Raw genomic sequence first — 20,246 nt, 5'->3', positions numbered from 1 at the left:
GGTCTGCTATCGCAGTGTATGAATGACCGTCATTATCACCATATCCAGTTGGAGGACCAGTGATTATACTCCCGATCCCTTGACTTGTCGCGCCTCGAAGGGTCGTCTTTACATGGATTATGCTTCTGGTCACGTCAACCCCGAAGCATAATCCCAGATTTGTTATACACATATAGATATATCTCCAAAATGTTATAAAACAATGCAGAGACCATAAAGTGCAGCACTGACAAAAGAACTTACAAATACAGTTCTGAAACGTTGATTGAACTACATGGTTTGCTGTCTTTTTTTTACAAGCTGCCAGAATGTCCCGCCCTTTGTGGACTTCACATATAGAATTTGGCAGCAGTTCTTAAAATTGACATGTTGGAGCAGGAATATGGACAAGAGCAAGAATCTTAGCTACTGTGACAAGGTCTAAATTGTGATATTGTGATGGCTGGGCAACTGGGTCAGAGCATCTCCTAAATGTCAGGTCTTTAGATGCTAGGTAACACATGATAGCCTGTTCCTGCCTCCACCACAGAATCCTCTGTCAGAACTCTATCCCACCTCATTCCCAGATAAAGGATTAAGTTACTGTGTATACATGCATATATAGAGATATATTAGAATTATACGTCGCCGTGGACATGTGGGTGTGATATTTTTATAAGCAAATGATTACGGGTACTTATATGTTAGTTGGGCGCCCACTATAGTTAGTACGCTCATACCCCCCACTATCCATGTCAGCATGGAGTTGATTTTATATAGTGTGGCGAGCCCGAAGCGTGGCGAGGGGAGGCGGAAAACTAAGCAAATAGCTTAGTGGGCGCCCAACTAACATATAAGTACCTGATTAAGTTAACTTTAGCCCCCCTCCTAACGTTAAAATTATGTAGCTGCAAAAAACACAGTAATTTACATTAATATATATAGAGTGTGAATGGAAATGAAAAACATTGTTTAGTGATAATTACTACACATATAATAGATAAACCTGAAACAAAAGGAGTTGAAAGCACTTAATAGCATGTGCATTTTTTATATAAATGAAAGTATGACCGACTTACCGAGACCGTCTCTCCGGAGTGCCACTGAAGCCGGCAAAAGACTGACTTCTAAGAATCCCATTAGGCCCTCCCGGAGGAAATGTCTGAGAGCTCACAGACATGATATCAGGGCTTCTGAACGATAACTCTGAAAGACAAAAATCAGAAGAGGTTTTAATGCAAGCCCTCTTTGTGTAACAATAATATATAGAAAGGCTTTCAGTGTTATCACAGCTGATAAGGGAAGCCTGGACGGCACGGATTTAGATTTGCAGTGATGGTTTCTGCTTGGGGGACAAAGAAGCGGATCTTGAACATCTATTTTCACAGTTATTACATTTAAATGCTCTTAAAGTTTGAAATAACTGGTAAGTAATGCTAATAATTTATTCTAGAAAAGGTACTCCAATATATATATATATATATATATATATATATATATATATATATATATATATATATATATATATATATATATATATATGCTCCACGGTCCGGCACTCCAAATAACAATGCAAAAAACTTTGTCCGGCGCCCTCACATACAGAGAGGGTATAACAGATGAGGTATAAACAAAGCAGGGGTTTGTACCAGTCGCATAGGAAAGTACAGTAACAGTCGTTTTCAGGTGGACCCTTATATTTGGTTGTTTGTGTGGAATTCACTTTATTAAACCAGTAAGGGTGTGCTACCATAAGACATTAAATTTGAGAACAAGAAGGGAGAGAGCACAGAATGTATGGGTTGGTGCACCTTGAAAGAAATTGTACAATAAAATGTAACTTTTATTAGGGAATGTCTAAAAAGGTTGCGAAAATTAAAAACACACTAACATACATATACACACACAACTAGTGATTTAAAAAGAGGATTAAATCCTCATGCAGTGTGCCCCCCTTCGTCAGGGCGAAGCGTGCGCCGACCGCACGCAGTGTGTCCCCCGATACCCCCCTCCCCACTTACAAATGTATTTTGATTTATGTACCAGTTGCGCATGACGGGTCTCCGCTGTACACGGAACCCCACTGCTTACAGGTCAGGGTCTGACGGCCGTCACCCGACCTAAGCAGCAGTCTTGTCTCCCTGAGGCAGTGCACGGGCACATACCTCAGGCGCACGATGTTGGTAAGGGACCTGGCGATAATCTCAGGCGCGGTAGCAGTGACCACTACACGGGCGGGTGACGGAGACACTCTCCACACCCAGCACCACGGTCCTACCCTGCATACTTAGACCAGTCTTGAGCCTCCCTGCAGCACAGATTGAGTCCGCACCACTAAACCCGATCTCATGGGAGATCTTATATATGGGTTATATACAAGCCGCAACTGTCTTTGTTATCAGTAAATAGCAATTTTCAAGTGGGTTTCTCTTAGGTGCACAGATACACCAGGAGAATTATAGGATATTCTATTGATATTGACACAACAATTCGGGGGCACACTGCATGAGGATTTAATCCTCTTTTAAAATCACTAGTTGTGTGTATATGTATGTTAGTGTGTTTTTAATTTTTGCAACCTTTTTAGACATTCCCTAATAAAAATTACATTTTATTGTACAATTTCTTTCAAGGTGCACCAACCCAGACATTCTGTGCTCCCTCTCCCTTCTTATAACAGATGAGGGTTCGGCACTCGGACTAACTAAAGAAGAAATCAAACAACTACAACATAGTTTGACAACGTTTCATTTGTAATAGCAATTATTTTCAAGTCCTTGAAAAAACAGTTGCTATTACAACTGAAATGTTGTCAATCTATGTTGTACTTGTTTGATTTCTTCTTGAGTTAGTCCGAGTGCCGCACCCTCACCTGTTTTATATATAGACATGACCCTCTCCAGGAGGGACACAAAGCTTGGTTTCTGGACTTCCCTCTTAATTTAAGATTACCATCACCTTTGGTGAAACACCTGTCTTGTCTATTAGCCTGTTTAAAACAGGTGATGGCAATTATAAATTAAGAGGGAAGTTAGCCCACAACATGGCTGCTCTGAAACATGAATACAAAATAAATAATAATTGAAAAGAGGTGGGAGGAGCCAAGCAGGCTGCATATAGGGTATGTGACACAGGTAGCTCTAAATGTGATGTATTTCGTGTTTGGGAAATCAGCAGGAGTCTTGCCACACATTATGCGCTCACTAGTCTCTTTCACATTATATATTCAACTCTTCAAAATCCTCTCACATAATCCTTCATTTTACTTCTAATCAGCTGAAAGCATATGGTTAATATTCCATGTATAATACAAAATGCAATAGGAACAAAGCTCCCTGAGTATATAATAGCCCAGATCTATCACTCTGTGACTGTGTGTATAACACTGGGCGGAGTCAGAGTGACAGATGGGGGCTATAGCACTTGCTGAGATTGCCCCTCCCCAATCTCTCATCAGGTAAAAAAAAAAAAAAGCATTATATGAGATAGTATCATATGCTCCTCCTGCAAACATCTAATACTAAGCAGCACAGCTCCCATGTAGCCTGTGCCGTGATGTCATTGCAGTATGTGCAGCCGAGCCCCAGCCATGCAGGAATATGACAATAAGCAGCAGGGCAGAGTGCCTGGTTGGAGGCATGGCGTCGGCTAGGGGTGGCCCCGCCTCCTGAGTCCGATCACTGCCTATACGAAGCAGCTGTAGCAGTGCTGTGCTCAGAGGAAGGAAGCGGAGGCACTGCCAACGTCACCCTGGGCCAACACTGTGCAGCACGCATCAGGGGCAGGGTGTTAGATGGACCTTCACAAAGGGTTCAGTGCTATCCTCCAGCGCCCACCTCTGCACCTCCCGCTATGGAGAACACCGTGCACAAAACCTGGCCAGGTTCTGCCCCATCTCTGCCTCTGCCCCATCTCCCTGCATGGGTAACCTGGCATCCGTAGTAGTGATGGAGTTACCTGGCCATTTGCACTGCAGTATATTGTATAAAGAGTGGGCACAGCTGGGGTGGGAGATGTGACTGTGCTGTATGGGTATCGTGGCCCCGGGTTACGGGGAAGACACCAGCACACACTGTATAATGTGCAGGGAGCATGGCCTCATTCATACTTCCCCAACCGGAGTACATTTGCACCCATCCGTCCCTCACCCACCCACACCACCCTCTCTCCCACACCCACAGCATCCCCGAGACTGCCCCTCACTCAACCGCTGCATCACGCACCTATTCACATGTTCCACCCCCGCACCTGCAACTCCGCCACCCCACAGTATCCCTGCACCTGGCACTCCCCCACCACCCCTAAGCACCTTCCCCCACCCATGGCACCCTTGCACCCAACCCTCACCCATACAATAAAGGCATTCACAGGTTAAGGGACGGAGCCCCTTACGACGGTGTGAAGAGTGCCTGTAGGGTGCGATGAATCACCTACTGTTCATATAAGAAAAAACTACACGTGTACAATAACAAAAAACTACAATATCTAGTAAAGCCTCCTAGCTTTTGACTAGGAATAAAGAAAACACTCAAGAGGCCATGCGTTAGGAAACTGCCAGGAAAAATAATAGCGTTACAGTAAGTTACTGCAGGATGGGACAGTAAATCTAGACCGAAATAATAATGCACTAATACAGTATTTGACCACGTAACACTATTAGAATTCTTCAAAATTAAAATCGAGTGCCAACATTCATAACTGAATCTGCAGGTAACGCAGCTGCAGCTTTAAACATTGACATAGATCAATACCAGCTAATCAGCTGCCATGTCACAGCCTGTATTTGAAAAGTGGCAGTTATGAGCTGATTGACTGGTAGTTTTTTCTCTGTCCAAGGCTAATGGGGCCTACACATGTAGCTATTTAGAGGCACTTTCTAAGCGATCTCACTAGATCTCTTACAAAATTCCCCTACATTGGTCTGTGTGTAGGGGCCATAGCAATCAATGGCCCCTCGCATCTCTATCCCCGCCGATTAATATCCAGCATGCTGGATAAATCTAGAATTGCCGGTGTCAGGGCCAGTGCTCTCACCAGAGAACACGGTCCCTGACAAATTGCTCAGCGGCACATCGATATGCAGCGCTGTGTGCTGAGCCTTCTAACATTGCTCAGAACGCTCATCAGCACATCTTCCCGTGTGTAGGCCCCATTAGTAAATAGCCCTCTCAGTCCAAAGTCTGTAAACATTTTTTTACTAAAGCCTTTTAAGACAATGGGCTCTATCGCCAATATCATTAATGATATCGGTGGCAAACCGGGGCAGATTATAGTATGTGTACACACTGAACAATATCAGTAAACAATATCAGTGAGGTTACCCACCCCCATTGCTGCATGTCTCCTTGACGATATAGTCAGCACTGAGCATGCAGCCCAGATGATGGTGGCGGTGTCGATAAGTATGCGCAGGAGCGCGCATCATTAAAGATATTGAGCATACACAAGAAGCAATTTTTTTTTTACGATATGGCTCAGAAGGGCAAAAATGTGCAATATCTTTTAAAAAGTCAAATAATGTGTATGGGGCTTAACCCACAAGAAAATCTGACAATCACTGCAGTAGAGATTAGAATCACAGTGCTTGACGGTAAATTTATTAAATTTATGTAAAGTTCTAGTGTCACCAAAACAGGAGATTTCAATTGTGTTTCAATTCCATTTATCCAGTGGGAAGATATGTTGGAAAAGATTCCATAACTTTGCCAGGGGAAGCCTATTTTACAAGAATTGTTTTGTTATCGTCACCTCAGTATGGTTATAAGTGATCCTTAAGCAGCCCATACACGCTGCGATGCCGGGCTGTGCGTTCTGTGCTTTGAGGTGCGCGCTCCCGTGCACCTCATTGCACAGTACAAAAAGTATGTGCTTGCACATACTTTTTGTACTAGTTCTCATCACATCGCATTGAATGCACAACGCATGCACAGGCAATGCAATGCGATGTGATCCGCACTTTTTAAGCCCACAACGCACGCCCGCATCGGGGCGTATATGGGCAGCATGAGAGAGAAATTCCTATTCTAAAAACAAACTACTCTTTAAATTCAATAATATTTAAATTTGTTGCAAAGTTTTTTAACCCCTTCACGACATTTGACGTATATATACGTCATGGTCGGGAAGTACTTCCCGACACATGACGTATATATACGTCATGACTTCTAACTGTCACTGCGTCTAGAGACGCAGTGACAGTTAGGTGATGTCTGCTGTCCCTGACAGCAGACATCCCCCCTCGCCGCCCAGGGGGGGCAGGGGTGCCCCCCCCGGTCGGCGATCGCTGTGATTGGCTGTTAAAATCTGAACAGCCATTCACAGCGTTTCCTGTGTTACCGGCGGCTAAGCCGCTCGGTAACACAGGGATTCACTGGTGATCGGTGCTGTCAAGTACAGCACCGATCACCACCGATGTGCAGCCCCCCCTCGAACCCGCCGGGCACTCACCCGGCAGCAGCAGCAGCTCCCCCGGCTCCCCCGGAGCGTCTGGAGCGCACGCAGCGCTGCCCTCCTCCCCCCTCCCCCCCGCAGCAGCAGCATCAAGCTGCAGAAAAAGTTAAAAATTAAATGTACAGTATGCACTGAAAAAATATATTTATATATATATATATATATATATATATATATATACACACACACATATATATATATATATATATATATATATATATATATGTGTGTGTATATATATATATATATATATATATATACACACATATATATATATATATATGTGTGTGTGTGTGTGTATATACCGCACCGATTACCACCGATCGCCAGCCCCCCCCCCCCCTCCCACCCGGCAGCCCCCCTCCCTCCCACCCACCCGGCTGCCGCAGCACCAGCACCCCTCCCACCCCCCCGCCAGCCGCAGCGCCAGCCCCCCTCCCAAAGCTGGTGACTAAAATGGGGTCACTTGTGGGGGGGTTCCACTGTATTGGTGCTTCGGGGGTCTTGCTAATGCGACATAGCACCCACCATTCATTCCACCACCAAAAATCACTCCTTCCCTTCTGAGTCCTGCCATGCACCCAACTGGTATTTTTTGGTCACACGTGAGGCATTGCCGTACTCGGGAGAAATTGGGGCACAGATTTTGGGGTGCTTTGTCTCCTTCATTCCTTGTGAAAATAAAAAAATTTGAGCCAGAACTGCATTTTTCTGTAAAAAATTACATTTTTTTACACAAAAATGCAGATCTGGCTCAAAATTTTTCATTTTCACAAGGAATGAAGGAGACAAAGCACCCCAAAATCTGTGCCCCAATTTCTCCCGAGTATGGCAATGCCTCATGTGTGACCAAAAAATACCAGTTGGGTGCATGGCAGGACTCAGAAGGGAAGGAGTGATTTTTGGATTTTGCAGCACAGATTCTGGTTGAATGACCCCCGAAACACCCATACAGTGGAACCCCCCCACAAGTGACCCCATTTTGCAAACTACACCCTTCAGGGAATTCATCAAGGGGTATAGTGTACATTTCAAACCCCCCGGGGTTTCACCAATTTTGATACAACTGAGCTGTGAAAATGAAAAATTAATTTTTTTCATTTTCACTGCCCAGTTGTACCACAATTGGTGAAACCCCTGGGGGTTTGAAATGTACACTATACCCCTAGATGAATTCCCTGAAGGGTGTAGTTTGCAAAATGGGGTCACTTGTGGGGGGGTACCTAACTTTTAGCATCTTATGGTGCCTAGAAACCTACATGGTGCCTAAAAAATAATCTCATAAAAAGGAGGCTCCAAAATCAAGTAGGTGCTCCTTCTATTATGAAGCCTGTGGTTTGGTCACCGTGCACACTAGGGCCACATATAGGATATTTATGAAAACCAATGAATTGGGGGAATCAATTTTTAGTCACATTTCTCTAGTAAAATCTACTGTGTTCCTTAGAAAAATGTATTAAAATTGCAAATCTGCAAAAAAAATGAAATTTTGAAATTTCACCTACACTTTCTTTTAATTCCTGTGAAACACCTAAAGGGTTAACAAACTTCCAAAATGCTGTTTTGAATACTGTGAGGGGTGCAGTTTTTGAAATGGCATCATTTATGGGGGTGTCTCACATACAAGTCACTCAAAGTCACATCATAACTGACCTGGTCCCTAAAAAAATCAGAGTTTGAAATTTTCTTGAAAATTTGAGAATTTGCTATTCATATTTTAAGCCTCCTAGTGTCCAAAAAAATGAAAATGAGGTTGAAATAATGATGGCAACATAAAGTAGACATATGGTCTATGTTAGTTATTCACTATTTTGAGTGGTAAGATTATTTGTCTCACAAGCAGAAAATTTAACATTTTGCAAATCGCAAAATTTTCCATTTTTTTACGACATTTTGGTATTTTTCACAAAAAAACACAGACTGTATCGACGAAAATTTACCACTAACTTGAAGTACAATGTGTCACGAGAAAACAATCTCAAAATCACTGGGATAAGTAAAAGCAAAAAAAAGTTATCCCCACTTAAGTGATACATGCCAGATTTGAAAAAAAGGGCTCTGTCAGGAAGGCAAAAACTGGCTCTGTCATGAAGGGGTTAATCAAATGTCCAGGCTCTTGCTTGTACAGAACTACTCTGCATGAATCAGTGATTGTTATTATCACAACAACAGTGATAAAAGGTATCACTGGATTTAAAAATAAACCCATCACTCTGTTACAAAAGAGAAAGTAGTGGATAAACTCACAGCTAGTCACACTGTCAGCATGGAATGTTACAGATTTCCAACCTCTCAGTACTAAACTGGGCACTATTGTATTGCGGGACAGGGCAGAACTGTGTATCACAGATGATCCCACAGAAAAATATAGTAGTTGGTATAGGGCGGGATTCTCTAAAATCCGCAGCCCTCTTCGCCCGGCATCGCATTTCTAATGACTGCATATTCTCTAAAATATGCGGTCATTAACGCAAGGGACAGCTCTTGCGATAAGAGCTGTCCCTTGCGATGCGGCGCCGTTGCTGGACTTCCGGGTCTATGACCCGGGAGTCCCTCTGCGCATGCGCAGACTGACGCGCCGGCCGCAGGGCATGCTGGGACGGATCCCTCACACACAGCTGCGGTAAGAAGCCCATAGGCTTCTGCAGGGAACCGCCAGCTTTTGCTGGCGATTCCCTCCGCAGCGGTGACACTGCGGAGGGAGGTTAGAGAATACAGAAATGCGGTAAAAACCCCGATAACGGGGTTTTTACCGCATTTCTGTGATAGAGAATCTCGCCCATAGTCTGGCAGAGCTGGTTTACCCTCTGGGGCCCCTAGCAATGCTCTATAAAGAACAGTGCATAGATGGCACCTGGACTCAGGAGAGACCTTGGAAAAGAGGCCATTGACTCTGGCGACCATATTGCTCCCCTCATACCTCCAGGTCAACACTATACCAGCGCTTCCCAAATGGTGTGCCTAGGCACCCTTGAGTGCCGCAATGCAACGGTTTCTTATGCAGCGTGGCAAGTTCCCTTGCACTTTACAACTGGGAATAGGGATTAAAAAACGGAGTAGTTACAGGCAGACAAAATAGTAGAAGGGCCCTGCTCGCAAGCTTACAATCTTTAGCACATGGACAACGAGAATCTTAACTGCACACCACAACATACCTGACCCAAAGGATGAAATATAGACACAATTTACTTTTTTTTTATCCCAGAGGGGATGGTAAGAACAATGCCAATACCTTAGGAAGACGTGATTCAAGAATGTTTTGGAACCACTGCACTAGAATATAGAAGAAATACGGTTTGCAGGTCTTGTTCAAGAGATAACCACCTAGGAAGGCGTGTTTTAACCCTTTGAGTACCAAGCAAATTTGTCAAAATAGGTGTGAAAATGGACAAGCAAACATTTTTATTCAGAATAATGAACTGTAATGTTTACTTATATAGGAAATATAATATTTTTCTACACAACATTCTTAATTTGAATTTATATAACAAATGTGAAAGATGCCAGCATTTTCGCGGATATTTTGAACATCTCACACAGAGATGTTGGAACTCAAAGGGTTAAGAGAGGAGCGGGCCCGCATGCAGCCTATGTTTGTGTGCTTCCTCTTCTGGCATTATGCCGGAGTCTGCTGGGCATGTGCAGGTCCCCGGTAACGTGACTCACTCGGAAACACCTGCAGCAGCAGATATTTTTCAAGTGATTTCTATCTGCACTTCTGGGACACCACCAGAGGACTCCTGAGGGGTAAGTATAATATATGGGTGCAGGGTGTGCACCCCATTAGGCCCAGGGGCCTGTGTGCACAGTACACCTTTTATAGAAACGCCTATGCACATAAGCTTCTTTAAGAAGACATGCCACTCAATTTTTGCTCTTCAAATTCAAAATAACCTGCCATATGAAGTGGAAGAGACCCTGCAAATGTTAATTAATATATAGTTCGTCTGCCAACCGGAGCCCGAAGAAAGATTATTCTCCTTCTAATAAGTGTTTTTTTTGAGCCTTGTTTGTCTTAATGATTGCTTTTTTCCCTGTATGAAATTGTGTGTGCCAAGTGAAATCGTTTCCATGGCAGCAAATGTTACACCATATTAATCAACCCTGCAAGAGCCAACTCAAATTTCTGTTCAAACAGTAAAAAATTCTGAGATTAACAACTCTTTGTAAAAGGTAAGAATTCTAAAGAAATTATTTGTTGTGTCCATATTTTTAGTGTCCAAGAAGCTCATTTATTAAAACGGAGACACCTGGAGACCTAATGCTCTTCACTGCCACAATTTGTGGTGGTTTTTCAACAGGTCCTGGTCTAGTTATAATTGTCCACAAGACCAGGACCAGTGTTTTGATAAGCAGATGTCTTGCAAAGCATATACTGTAAGCTGTACTTAAAGTTATAGCTGCAATATACAATGGATGGTTCTGTCCAGGCATGTATATTATGAATACAGGACCTTATGTCATGCTTGTGCGTACTAAGAACCCTCTTGGAACTCCAGGATCATTTACAATAGGACAGAGAATGCTTCACTATTAGAGCTAAGTGCCGAAAACATTTAACGGTTTAGAGGTCATTTGTCAAGCTTTCAAATTCCCCATACATTCTATGGGACTGGCGGTGAGCTATGATACCAATATCTGCAATTGCACTCTTTAGAAGGGGTTTGGCAGGTTTTGAAAATAAAATATCTACATTCACCATATTGGCATGTTTAGCATGTCAATGTTGACCATTTTGACATTGAGGAACGGTGGATATGGTAAGACTTTTGGCAATGCAACCATTCAGCTCCGAAGGTGTAGTTAAAGCTGGGTACACACTGGACGACGTGTGTGCCCAAATACACCATGCTTGATGGGGACCCGGCATTGGCAAGTGCATAGACACTTCCCTATAATGGCTGCAACAGGCGTTGTGGGGAACTGGGGCCATGCTGCAGAATCTCTTGCTAGTAATATCATCTGTATGTACAGATGATGGAGGATATCACAGACGACACACGGGAACACATAGTCAGCGACGCTGCATACACAAGGGACGATATTTCAATTTTGTTGTTTCAACCAGTTGAAATACGCAAAATTGTTACAAAGGTGTGTACCCAGATTTACTCTATAGGCCAGGGATGGGGAACCTTTGGCCCTCCAGCTGTTGTTGAACTACACATCCCATAATGCTTTGCTACAGTTTTAGCATGGCCAAATAGCAAAACTGTAGCAGTGCATACTGGGATGTGTAGTTCAGCAACAGCTGGAGGGCCAAAGGTTCCCCATCCCTGCTATAGGCCCTACACACTGGGCGATTTTGAGCTAAAAGCAGATTAGTTTTGTTGTTTGGGCACCTTTCAGCTCAAAAGCCGCTCAGTGTATACTGTATGTGCAGGGGATGAGTGGTGAGCGCTGATTCATGCTCCTGCAACATTTCCGGGGCCTACAGTTTGTCTGCTGGTTTTACCAGCAGCCTGAACAGCTTTCCATAGTAGCCTACTGGGCAGGGAGAATAATAAATTGCTTACCGTATATGCACTGAGTGGTTTTTATGCCCAGTGATTTCAGCGATCATTGTTGTGCATACACGCTGGGCAAAAATGGCCAGTGTGTATGGACCTTTTCCGTTCTGGTGGTGTCAGATGAAGCTCAGTTACGGCAGCGTTATCTGATCCACAAGTGAATACTCAAACCCTTATCGCTAATCCTAACAACCCCCTGCAGCTAACCATAACCCTTCCATCTCAGTGTAACCCAAAAACCTCAACATTTTGTATGTGTAGACATTCCATAGTCATTGTTCTGTTATGTTGGGGAGATTTAGCAAACCATCTAAAAAGGAGATGCAGTCACCAGGTCTAGATTTAAACAGTGTAGAAATAACTGTCCGAAGGTCAATGCCAGAATGTTGACATTTTGTCAACATGGCGACTACATCCCCTTTAGAAGATTTAATAACATTTCCCTAAGTAAGAGAGCAAGGACTATAGTAGACGGCATGGATTTACACTGTAAGAGCTGTACAGAAGAATGCAGTGTCTCAGAGCTGTGCTCGCTGTCACATACATTCACATGTACATTTATTGAGAAGTGCTAAGCAAAAAGTTTTGCCTGAGGAGCCTACTAGTGGGGAAGCTTTGCTTAGTTTTATAGCGATATGACATGGCACATTGCTTATCTTGTTGTTTAATGTTGCTTCATTTCCTTGATTGAATAAAATTAGCACTGAAGCAAAATGGTACAAAAGATACTGAAATTACTGGTTATTATAAATAAACGTACTACTACATTATAGAATGGGTAACCTTTATTCAGCGTACGCTTTCAATTTCTGGAGAAATAGAAGTACTTTTTTGAATTGTGTTCGAATCAGTATTAAATAATGGTTTCATAGTATCAGATTGTGGTGGAAACTTAAGGACCAGGGTCATAACTAGGTATCTGTAGGCCTCATGGCAAAAGTTTGTAAGGGCCCACATATATTTAGCAACCAATGGTGATAAATAAGGAATTTGGTACTTACCGATAATTCCCTTTCACCGAATCAGCAGGGGACACTGCAGTCATTACATGTGGGGGATAGAGAAGGTGTACTGGAGGAGTGGCACTTTAAGAAAACTTTACTGCTGCAGGCTCCTCCCTCCTCTATCCCCACCCAGACCCTAGTCTTAGAAAAACTGTGTCCGAGAGGAGAAGAGAGACCGGGCCGACCCGGTAGGGAGCGGAGCTAAAACATAAACAGAATTAGTAGACCAGGCACAAAACGTGAACATTCTAACATAACAAGAACATAGGGAAACAAATATGTTCTCTAACTAAAGGATAACATGTATGCAACAAACAGTGCAACAAACAGAAAGAGCATATCTTTCACTCATACCACACTAACATCATGGCAGGAGAACCAGTGCTGGGTGGGCGTGCAGTGTCCCCTGCTGATTCGGTGAAAGGGAATTATCGGTAAGTACCAAATTCCTTATTTCACCTACATGCAGCAGGGGTCACTGCAGTCATTACATGTGGGGATACATACCCCAGCTGTTAAGTCCGGGCGGGAGAGCTCTGGGGCTCCTGCAACACTGCCCTGCTAAAAGCTGTAGCTGAGCTTGCGAAGGTATCAAACCTATAAAACCTTGCAAACGTGTTAGATCCCGACCAGGTGGCTGCTTTGCACACCTGTGCCAAGGAGACACCTCTCACCATAGCCCAGGAAGTACTGTGGTACCTTCTTCTGAGCATACAAGTAGGCTTCCCTAATTGTACAGCAAATCCATCTTGCCAGAGTCCGTTTTGACGCTGGCCAACCCCTCGAGTGCATCATAGAGCACAAAGAGGCAGTCAGACTTCCTCAGATGTTGGGTCCGCCGAACATAGATTTGTAAGGCTCGGACAACATCCAATGAGGCATCTTCTCCCTTGAGAACCGGCACCACAATAGGTTGGTTTAAGTGGAAAGCAGAAACCACCTTAGGAATGAAGCTCCTGTTGGTGTGCAGTTCTGCGCGGTCCCTGTAAAAAACAATGAATGGAGACTTACATGAGAAGGCCCCTAATTCAGAAACCCTACATGCTGAAGCCAACGCCAGCAGCATCACTGTCTTCCAAGTCATAAACTTGAGATCTGAGGAGTCCAATGGTTCAAAAACCTCTGATTTTAAGAAGTCCAAAACCACCGCCAAGTCCCAGGGTTCTGTCGGGGCAGTAAACGGTGGCTGTAGCCTAAGTACCCCTTTAAAAAAAAGTTTGTACCTCTGGAATCAGCGCTAATCAGCGGTGAAAAAACACAGAGAGGGCTGAAACTTGGACTTTTAGGGAAGCCAGCTTCAAACCCGTAGATAGTCCAGCTTGTAAAAATTCAAGAAGTCGAGCCAGTGAAAACGTCGCTCTTGGTGCCTTCCTGACCTCACACCAACGTATGTATGACTTCCATATGCGATGATAATGAAACGCTGTCACATCCTTTCTCGCCTTGATCATCGTAGGTATGACCGTCCCTGGTATACCTCTCCTCTTCAAAAGCTCGACCTCAACCGCCATGCCGTCAAACGTAGACGAGGCAAGTCGGGGTAAATGAACGGACCCTGTAACAGTAGATCTTCTCGTAGAGGTAGACGCCAGGGGTCGTCTACCAGAATGTCCCTGAGGTCGGAGTACCATGGCCGTCGGGGCCAATCCGGAGCAATCAAGATGACTTCCGTTGTCTCCCTCTTTATCCGTTTGAGTACCTTTTGAAGTAGTGGAATAGTGGGGAAGAGGTATACCAGGTCGAAATCCCAGGGAATGGACAGAGCGTCCACCGCCGCTGCAGCAGGGTCCTGAGCTCTGGCACAGTTTTGTGGAAGCCTGCGATTGAGCCTGGATGCCATGAGATCGATTTGTGGCATCCCCCCATTGCTGGACCAGCTGCTGAAACACCTCCGGGTGAAGGTCCTGCCTGCTGAGGTAATCCGCCTCCCAATTTTCCACTCCTGGAATAAAGACGGCGGAAAAACTGATGGTGTATGCTTCTGCCCAGGTCAAGATCGGGCGGACTTCCCTCATGGCAGTCCTGCTCCTGGTGCCCCCCCCCTGCCGATTTATGTAGGATACTGCCGTGATGTTGTCCGACTGTATCCTTACTGCTTTTCCCATCAGGAGAGTATGGGCTTGTGCCAGGGCCAATCTGATCGCCCGCAACTCCAGGATGTTTATGGGTAACCGGGCTTCTTGACTGGTCCAAAGACCCTGGAATGTGCGTCCGAGGGTGACCGCCCCCCAACCTCGGAGGCTGGCATCCGTGGTTACCATTGTCCAGACCTGTAACTGGAAGGAGCGGCCCTGAGTGAGGTTGGACCTGTCCAGCCACCACCTCAGGGATAGTCTTGCTTCCTTGGAAAGCACAATGGTCCTGTGGATGTGAAGATGGGACCCTGACCATTGTGCCAGAAGATTTTCCTGGAAGGTCCTGGAATGGAATCTCCCGTAGGGAAGGGCCTCGAAGACGGCCACCATCAATCCTAAAAGTTTCGTGCACAAGTGTACGGAGACCCTGTGGGGCAACAGAACCTGTCGAACCTTCTGCTGAATCACTATGACCTTCGTCATGGGTAGGAAGACTTTCTCCTGAACGGTATCGAAGAGCAGTCCCAGGAACAGGATCACCTGTGTTGGTTGCAGTTGTGATTTCCTGAAATTTAGCATCCAACCATTCTGGACTAGGAAATTGCAGGTGGTTTGTGCATCCTCCTGGAGCTTCTGGGGGGAAGGCGCTTTCAGGAGTAGTTCGCCCAGGTAGGGAACAATCGTTATCCCCTGAATCCGAAGAGCTGATATCATGCAAGCCATAACCTTTGTAAAGGTTCCTGGTGCTGATGACAGACCGAAAGGGAGTGCCCTGAACTGATAATGTTGGTGGCGGATAGCAAATCTGAGGAACCGCTGGTGGGGTTCCCAGATGGGAACATGCAGATATGCATCCTTTATGTCCAGTGACAGAAGATACTCCCTTGGTTCCAGGCTTGCGATGACTGATCTTATGGATTCCATCTTGAATCTGTGGTACACTACGTACTCGTTCAGGTGCTTCAGATTGAGGATTGGGCGTACCGAGCCGTCCGGCTTTGGTACCACAAAAAGACTGGAGTAATAACCCAGTCCTTCCTGTGCTTTGGGGACCGGTATAATGACCCCTGCCTGAAGGAACTTGTGAATGGAGTTTTCTACAGCCCCTCGTGCTTCTGCCAAAGCAGGTAGGCCTGTAGTGAAAAATCTGTGGAAGCTGAACAAACTTCAGCTTGTACCCGTGTTCCACAATCTGAAGCACCCAAACGTCCCTGCAGTGGGATCTCCAGACGTTCTCGAAAAGGGATAACTTTGCGCCCACCTTGGGATCCCCCAAATTTTCGGGAAGCCCATCATGCCACTGGTTTTCTGCAACCTTTGGCTCTGTTCTACGGGTAGTGGCGGCGGCACCTCTGCCTCTACGTCGTCGAAAGGACGAGAAACCTCCCCTGGAGCGGCCTCTAAAGGACGCCCCACCACGAAAGGAAGGAGCCGTATATATTGGCGCTTTGGTGCCGGGGCCGACGAGGGAAGGAAGGTAGACTTGCCCCCCGTGGCTTGGGCAAAAAGCTTGTCCAGCTCAGGGCCGAACAGCATATCCCCCGCATAGGGTAATGCTTCTACGGCTTTCTTTATATTGGCTTCAGCCTGCCAGGATCTTAACCAAATAGTGCGCCTGGCCAGGACTGCTGAGGCGGAGACCTTGGCCCCTAGCTATATCTGCTGCGGCCTCTCCTGTATAGATGGACGCGTCTTTTACATACAGGGCCAATTGGAGCAGTTCCTCCCGAGGTCTGCCGCTCTGTAAGCCTAGCGCCAACTCGTCGGCCCATTTTTCCATGGCCTTGCTGACCCAAGCTGAGGCTAAGGCCGGCCTAAGTAAAACCCCAGCTGTAGAATAAATGGATTTTACCGTAGTCTCTAGGTGACGGTCAGGAGCCTCCTTCAATGTCACCGCAGCCGGTACAGGAAGGGTGGTGCGCTTTGACAGCCAGGACAGCGAGACGTCTGCTGGAGGTGGATTTTCCCATTTCTCCCTAGATTCTGGAGAAAAAGGGTACAGCATTTTCATGCGCCTGGACAATTGAAATTTCTTGTCCGGCGTTTTCCACACAGTCAGTAATGGTCTGTACAACTCTACCGAGTCGGGAAAGGTGACCTGTTGTTTTTGTGCGCAGCCAAAAATGGACGTGGGCGCGGGAGTATCCTCCTCAAGTAAATTGAGAGTTGTTCTGACTGCCTGAACTGCCTGTCTTCGGCTTATGCGTCTCCATGGAGACGCATCGCCCAATCACGCTCTCAGCCTGTGTCGCGCTGGGACAACGTGACAGAAGCTGTTAGCTGCATCGGAGACAACCGGTTGTCCCCGCTGTCAGTGCGGGGGTAGCCGGCTCTGCAGCAGAAGGGAGACCAGCGCTGGATCCTGGATCGGTGATTATGTGGTTGTAAAAGTGAGGTGTGTGGATGTGTATGTAATAAAGTTTTACTTTTCTGTGTGTGTGTTTTCTTTTAACATGCTTTTTACAGGTGGACTACAAGTCCCAGCGGGCCTATTAATGCCCCGCATGCTGGGACTTGTGGTTCTCCAAGTCCCAGCCTGCGGGGGAGGTCTGCTGGGACTTGTAGTTTTCCTGTATAAAGCAATGTTAGGATTGAAAGATTTTACACCATCAGGCCGGCGTCCACTGGCCAGGGACGCCGGTGACAGCCCCGGGCTTCAGCCCTGGACGGGTGAAGCCTTGGGGGGGGGGGGGGGAAGAGACCCCTTTATTGGGGGTCCCCACTCCTCCAGGTACCCCGTCCAAGGCGCTCATGGTATGGCCGGGGGACCTTATGTAAAAAGTGTCCCCCGGCTGTGGCATGACACTGCGGGCTGTTGGAGCCCGGTGCTGGTTTCAAAATACGGGGGGGGGGGGTCCCCCGTATTTCTGAAACCAGCCCCGGACTCTTGGACCGGTCCTGGTTCCAAAAATAGGGTGGACAAAAAATCTGGGGGTACCCCACGCAATTTTTTTTTTTTTTTTTTATACAAACCCAAAATCGCACATAAGCTCAAATTTGCACATTTTCATGCCGAAAATTCGCCCATTATCTCACTCAATCGCACTTTTTAGCCTCTAATGCGCATCCCATTAAATATGCGAATTATGACTAAAAAATGTGATTTCTGAAAGTGCGAAGAGCGGCGATGTGGAGTGCGAAAAATATATGCGCTTTTCTCTCAGCCCATAGAATGTCACCCTACGTGTCAAAGTGAAAAATGGCAAATACTAAAGAAAAGTGAAAATAATAAAAAGGCATTGTAGGTCTTAGAAGGGTATTGGCTCACGAAGAGATGTGTAAGCACATCTCTTCTGAATCAAACTTTCTAAAGTTTTGCAACACTCCGCTCATATGTTAACATCAGTTACAGAATTACATGTATTAAAGCCTTAACGTAATTCCGCCAAGCAGCTGGCTCTCAACATTTATTGAAATATCTTATAGTTTCAAGACTTTGAAAGGTCACTGTCTTGGAGAACCCAACTGCGATTATAAATGGAAAAAACAGCTTATAAGTGCATTGCCTGCTTCAATGGGACAGCAGTAATTAGGTGGATGACATGCTTAGGCAAAGTCAATTCCAGTTTCTGTGGGCACCAAGGTCTGGTATTTCAGATGCTTTAAAAAGGGCTGGCAGATATCTATGTGCCAGTTCCAAGGAGTTGTCAGCTTCAATTTGTTTCCTCCTCTGAGAAGGAAGTCAGCTGTTTGGGAGAGCCGTGCCAGACTTTCGTGTAAAAAGGACAGATATACACTTTAGAGAACAGAATTGAAGATAGAAACCAAAACAGATTTAAATAGTGTGTGGTTAATGGAGCGATAGGTGCCTAAAATGCAGACTCCCATTCAGGAGTTGAAAGTTTTTTAGGGTCCGCGCACACACACACACCATGTAAAACTAAGTGACATTAAAAAGAAAGGGTTTCCTACGGACACACATTGCATAAATAAAGTACAATATATATGAAAAGTATAAAAAAAGATCCCCTGATATACAGATATTTTTTTATTAATCAACACATTGGTTTCAAAACACTATTAAATATGCATTTAACTGATCTTATTTGTCCACAATAAAGCAGTTCCGATACATTAATATTGCACAGTGCTTTTATGTGGAGTAGGCTACGATGGGTCCAAAAGGATCCCTCCCAGTGCCCACAGTGGCTAGTGTAGCAGCCACCGCTTGTGCAGTAGGACTACTGGGTCATAAACCAGAGTCCTATCCTGTCAGATCTTGGATTTCTCTGACTAAAAGACCATATGACCCTTTGGATTACAAATTACGGACTCATTTTGAATTATAAAAAAAAAAAAAGGATGGTTAAGGGTCATAAATGGGAGGGTTTTATTTAATTAATGTGCAAATGTGTTTTATTTACTTTTCTAAATGTTATATTTGGATAATGGGTAAAGTTGCTACTGCATGCATCATAAACAGATACACTCACTGTTACGTGTACACTGGCAGCGCAGTAGAGAGCCTGGCCCAGTTACTATCCAGGGGGCCTAATCATGGGAGGGGTGGCCATGCACCTTTAGACTAATATACAGGAAAAAATAGCAGGTGCTGGGTTTAGAAGGGCTGCTGCTGTCAGGTAAGGTAGCCCAACCGGGCCCCTCCATCAGGCCTGGGGCCCCTCTCTTGGCACCACTGAGTGATGGTAATGGGAGTGTGAGTGTATCCTGCAAACTGGTGTAACAACCAGATATATTTGGAGCAGTGATCAAAGTGAGCCGATATGTGACGGTATGGCATAGCGGCACTTCTTCCCCACTGATCCTGAAGAAGTTTTCTTTTAAAGTTTGCAGAGGCAGCGCGCTGCTTTGCACCATGAGGCAGGGGAGAAGGTTTCATCTGGTTTGTAATCCAGTCACTGGTCCCCTCCAGTGACTACAGACGCTGTTCTCCTAGCATCACAGCTGCCGCTGGAGCAGGCTACCCAGTCACCTACTGCCCCTCTCCGACTGCTCCCCAAATCACATGCTGTTCTTCACTGTAGTACCCCCCCCCCCCGGTTATGTGCCGCCCCTCCCACACTATGCCAAGTCACCGGTACACATGTACCCCAACGATATATCGTACACCCTCGGTGGCTGCGCAATGGGTCCAATCCGGTTACACTTCCTTTGGGTGGATGCATTGTGCAGTAAAGTGCCCCTGATTTCATCCCATCCCGTCAGTGCTCCCCCAGGTTACACACTGCCCCACGTAGACACCCCCCTTTTGAGTGACCACACCCTCT

General features: G+C 45.5%; 1 protein-coding gene across 4 annotated transcripts in view; it reads right to left on the bottom strand.

Annotated features, from left to right (window-relative positions):
- The window catches only part of RIPOR2 (RHO family interacting cell polarization regulator 2), a 159,638-nt gene that overhangs the window by 104,627 nt on the left and 34,765 nt on the right, over positions 1-20,246 (bottom strand). For all 4 annotated transcript variants that reach the window (XM_083187816.1, XM_083187819.1, XM_083187818.1 and 1 more), the window contains exon 2: positions 1,059-1,185. In XM_083187816.1, coding sequence (XP_083043942.1) covers positions 1,059-1,185 — 127 coding nt within the window. The remainder of the gene's footprint in view (positions 1-1,058; positions 1,186-20,246) is intronic.

This window comes from Crinia signifera, chromosome 5, assembly GCF_055691185.1.
Source record: "Crinia signifera chromosome 5, ASM5569118v1, whole genome shotgun sequence".
In the NCBI taxonomy this organism is placed as follows: domain Eukaryota; kingdom Metazoa; phylum Chordata; class Amphibia; order Anura; family Myobatrachidae; genus Crinia; species Crinia signifera.
This window is presented reverse-complemented; position numbering and strand designations above follow the sequence as displayed.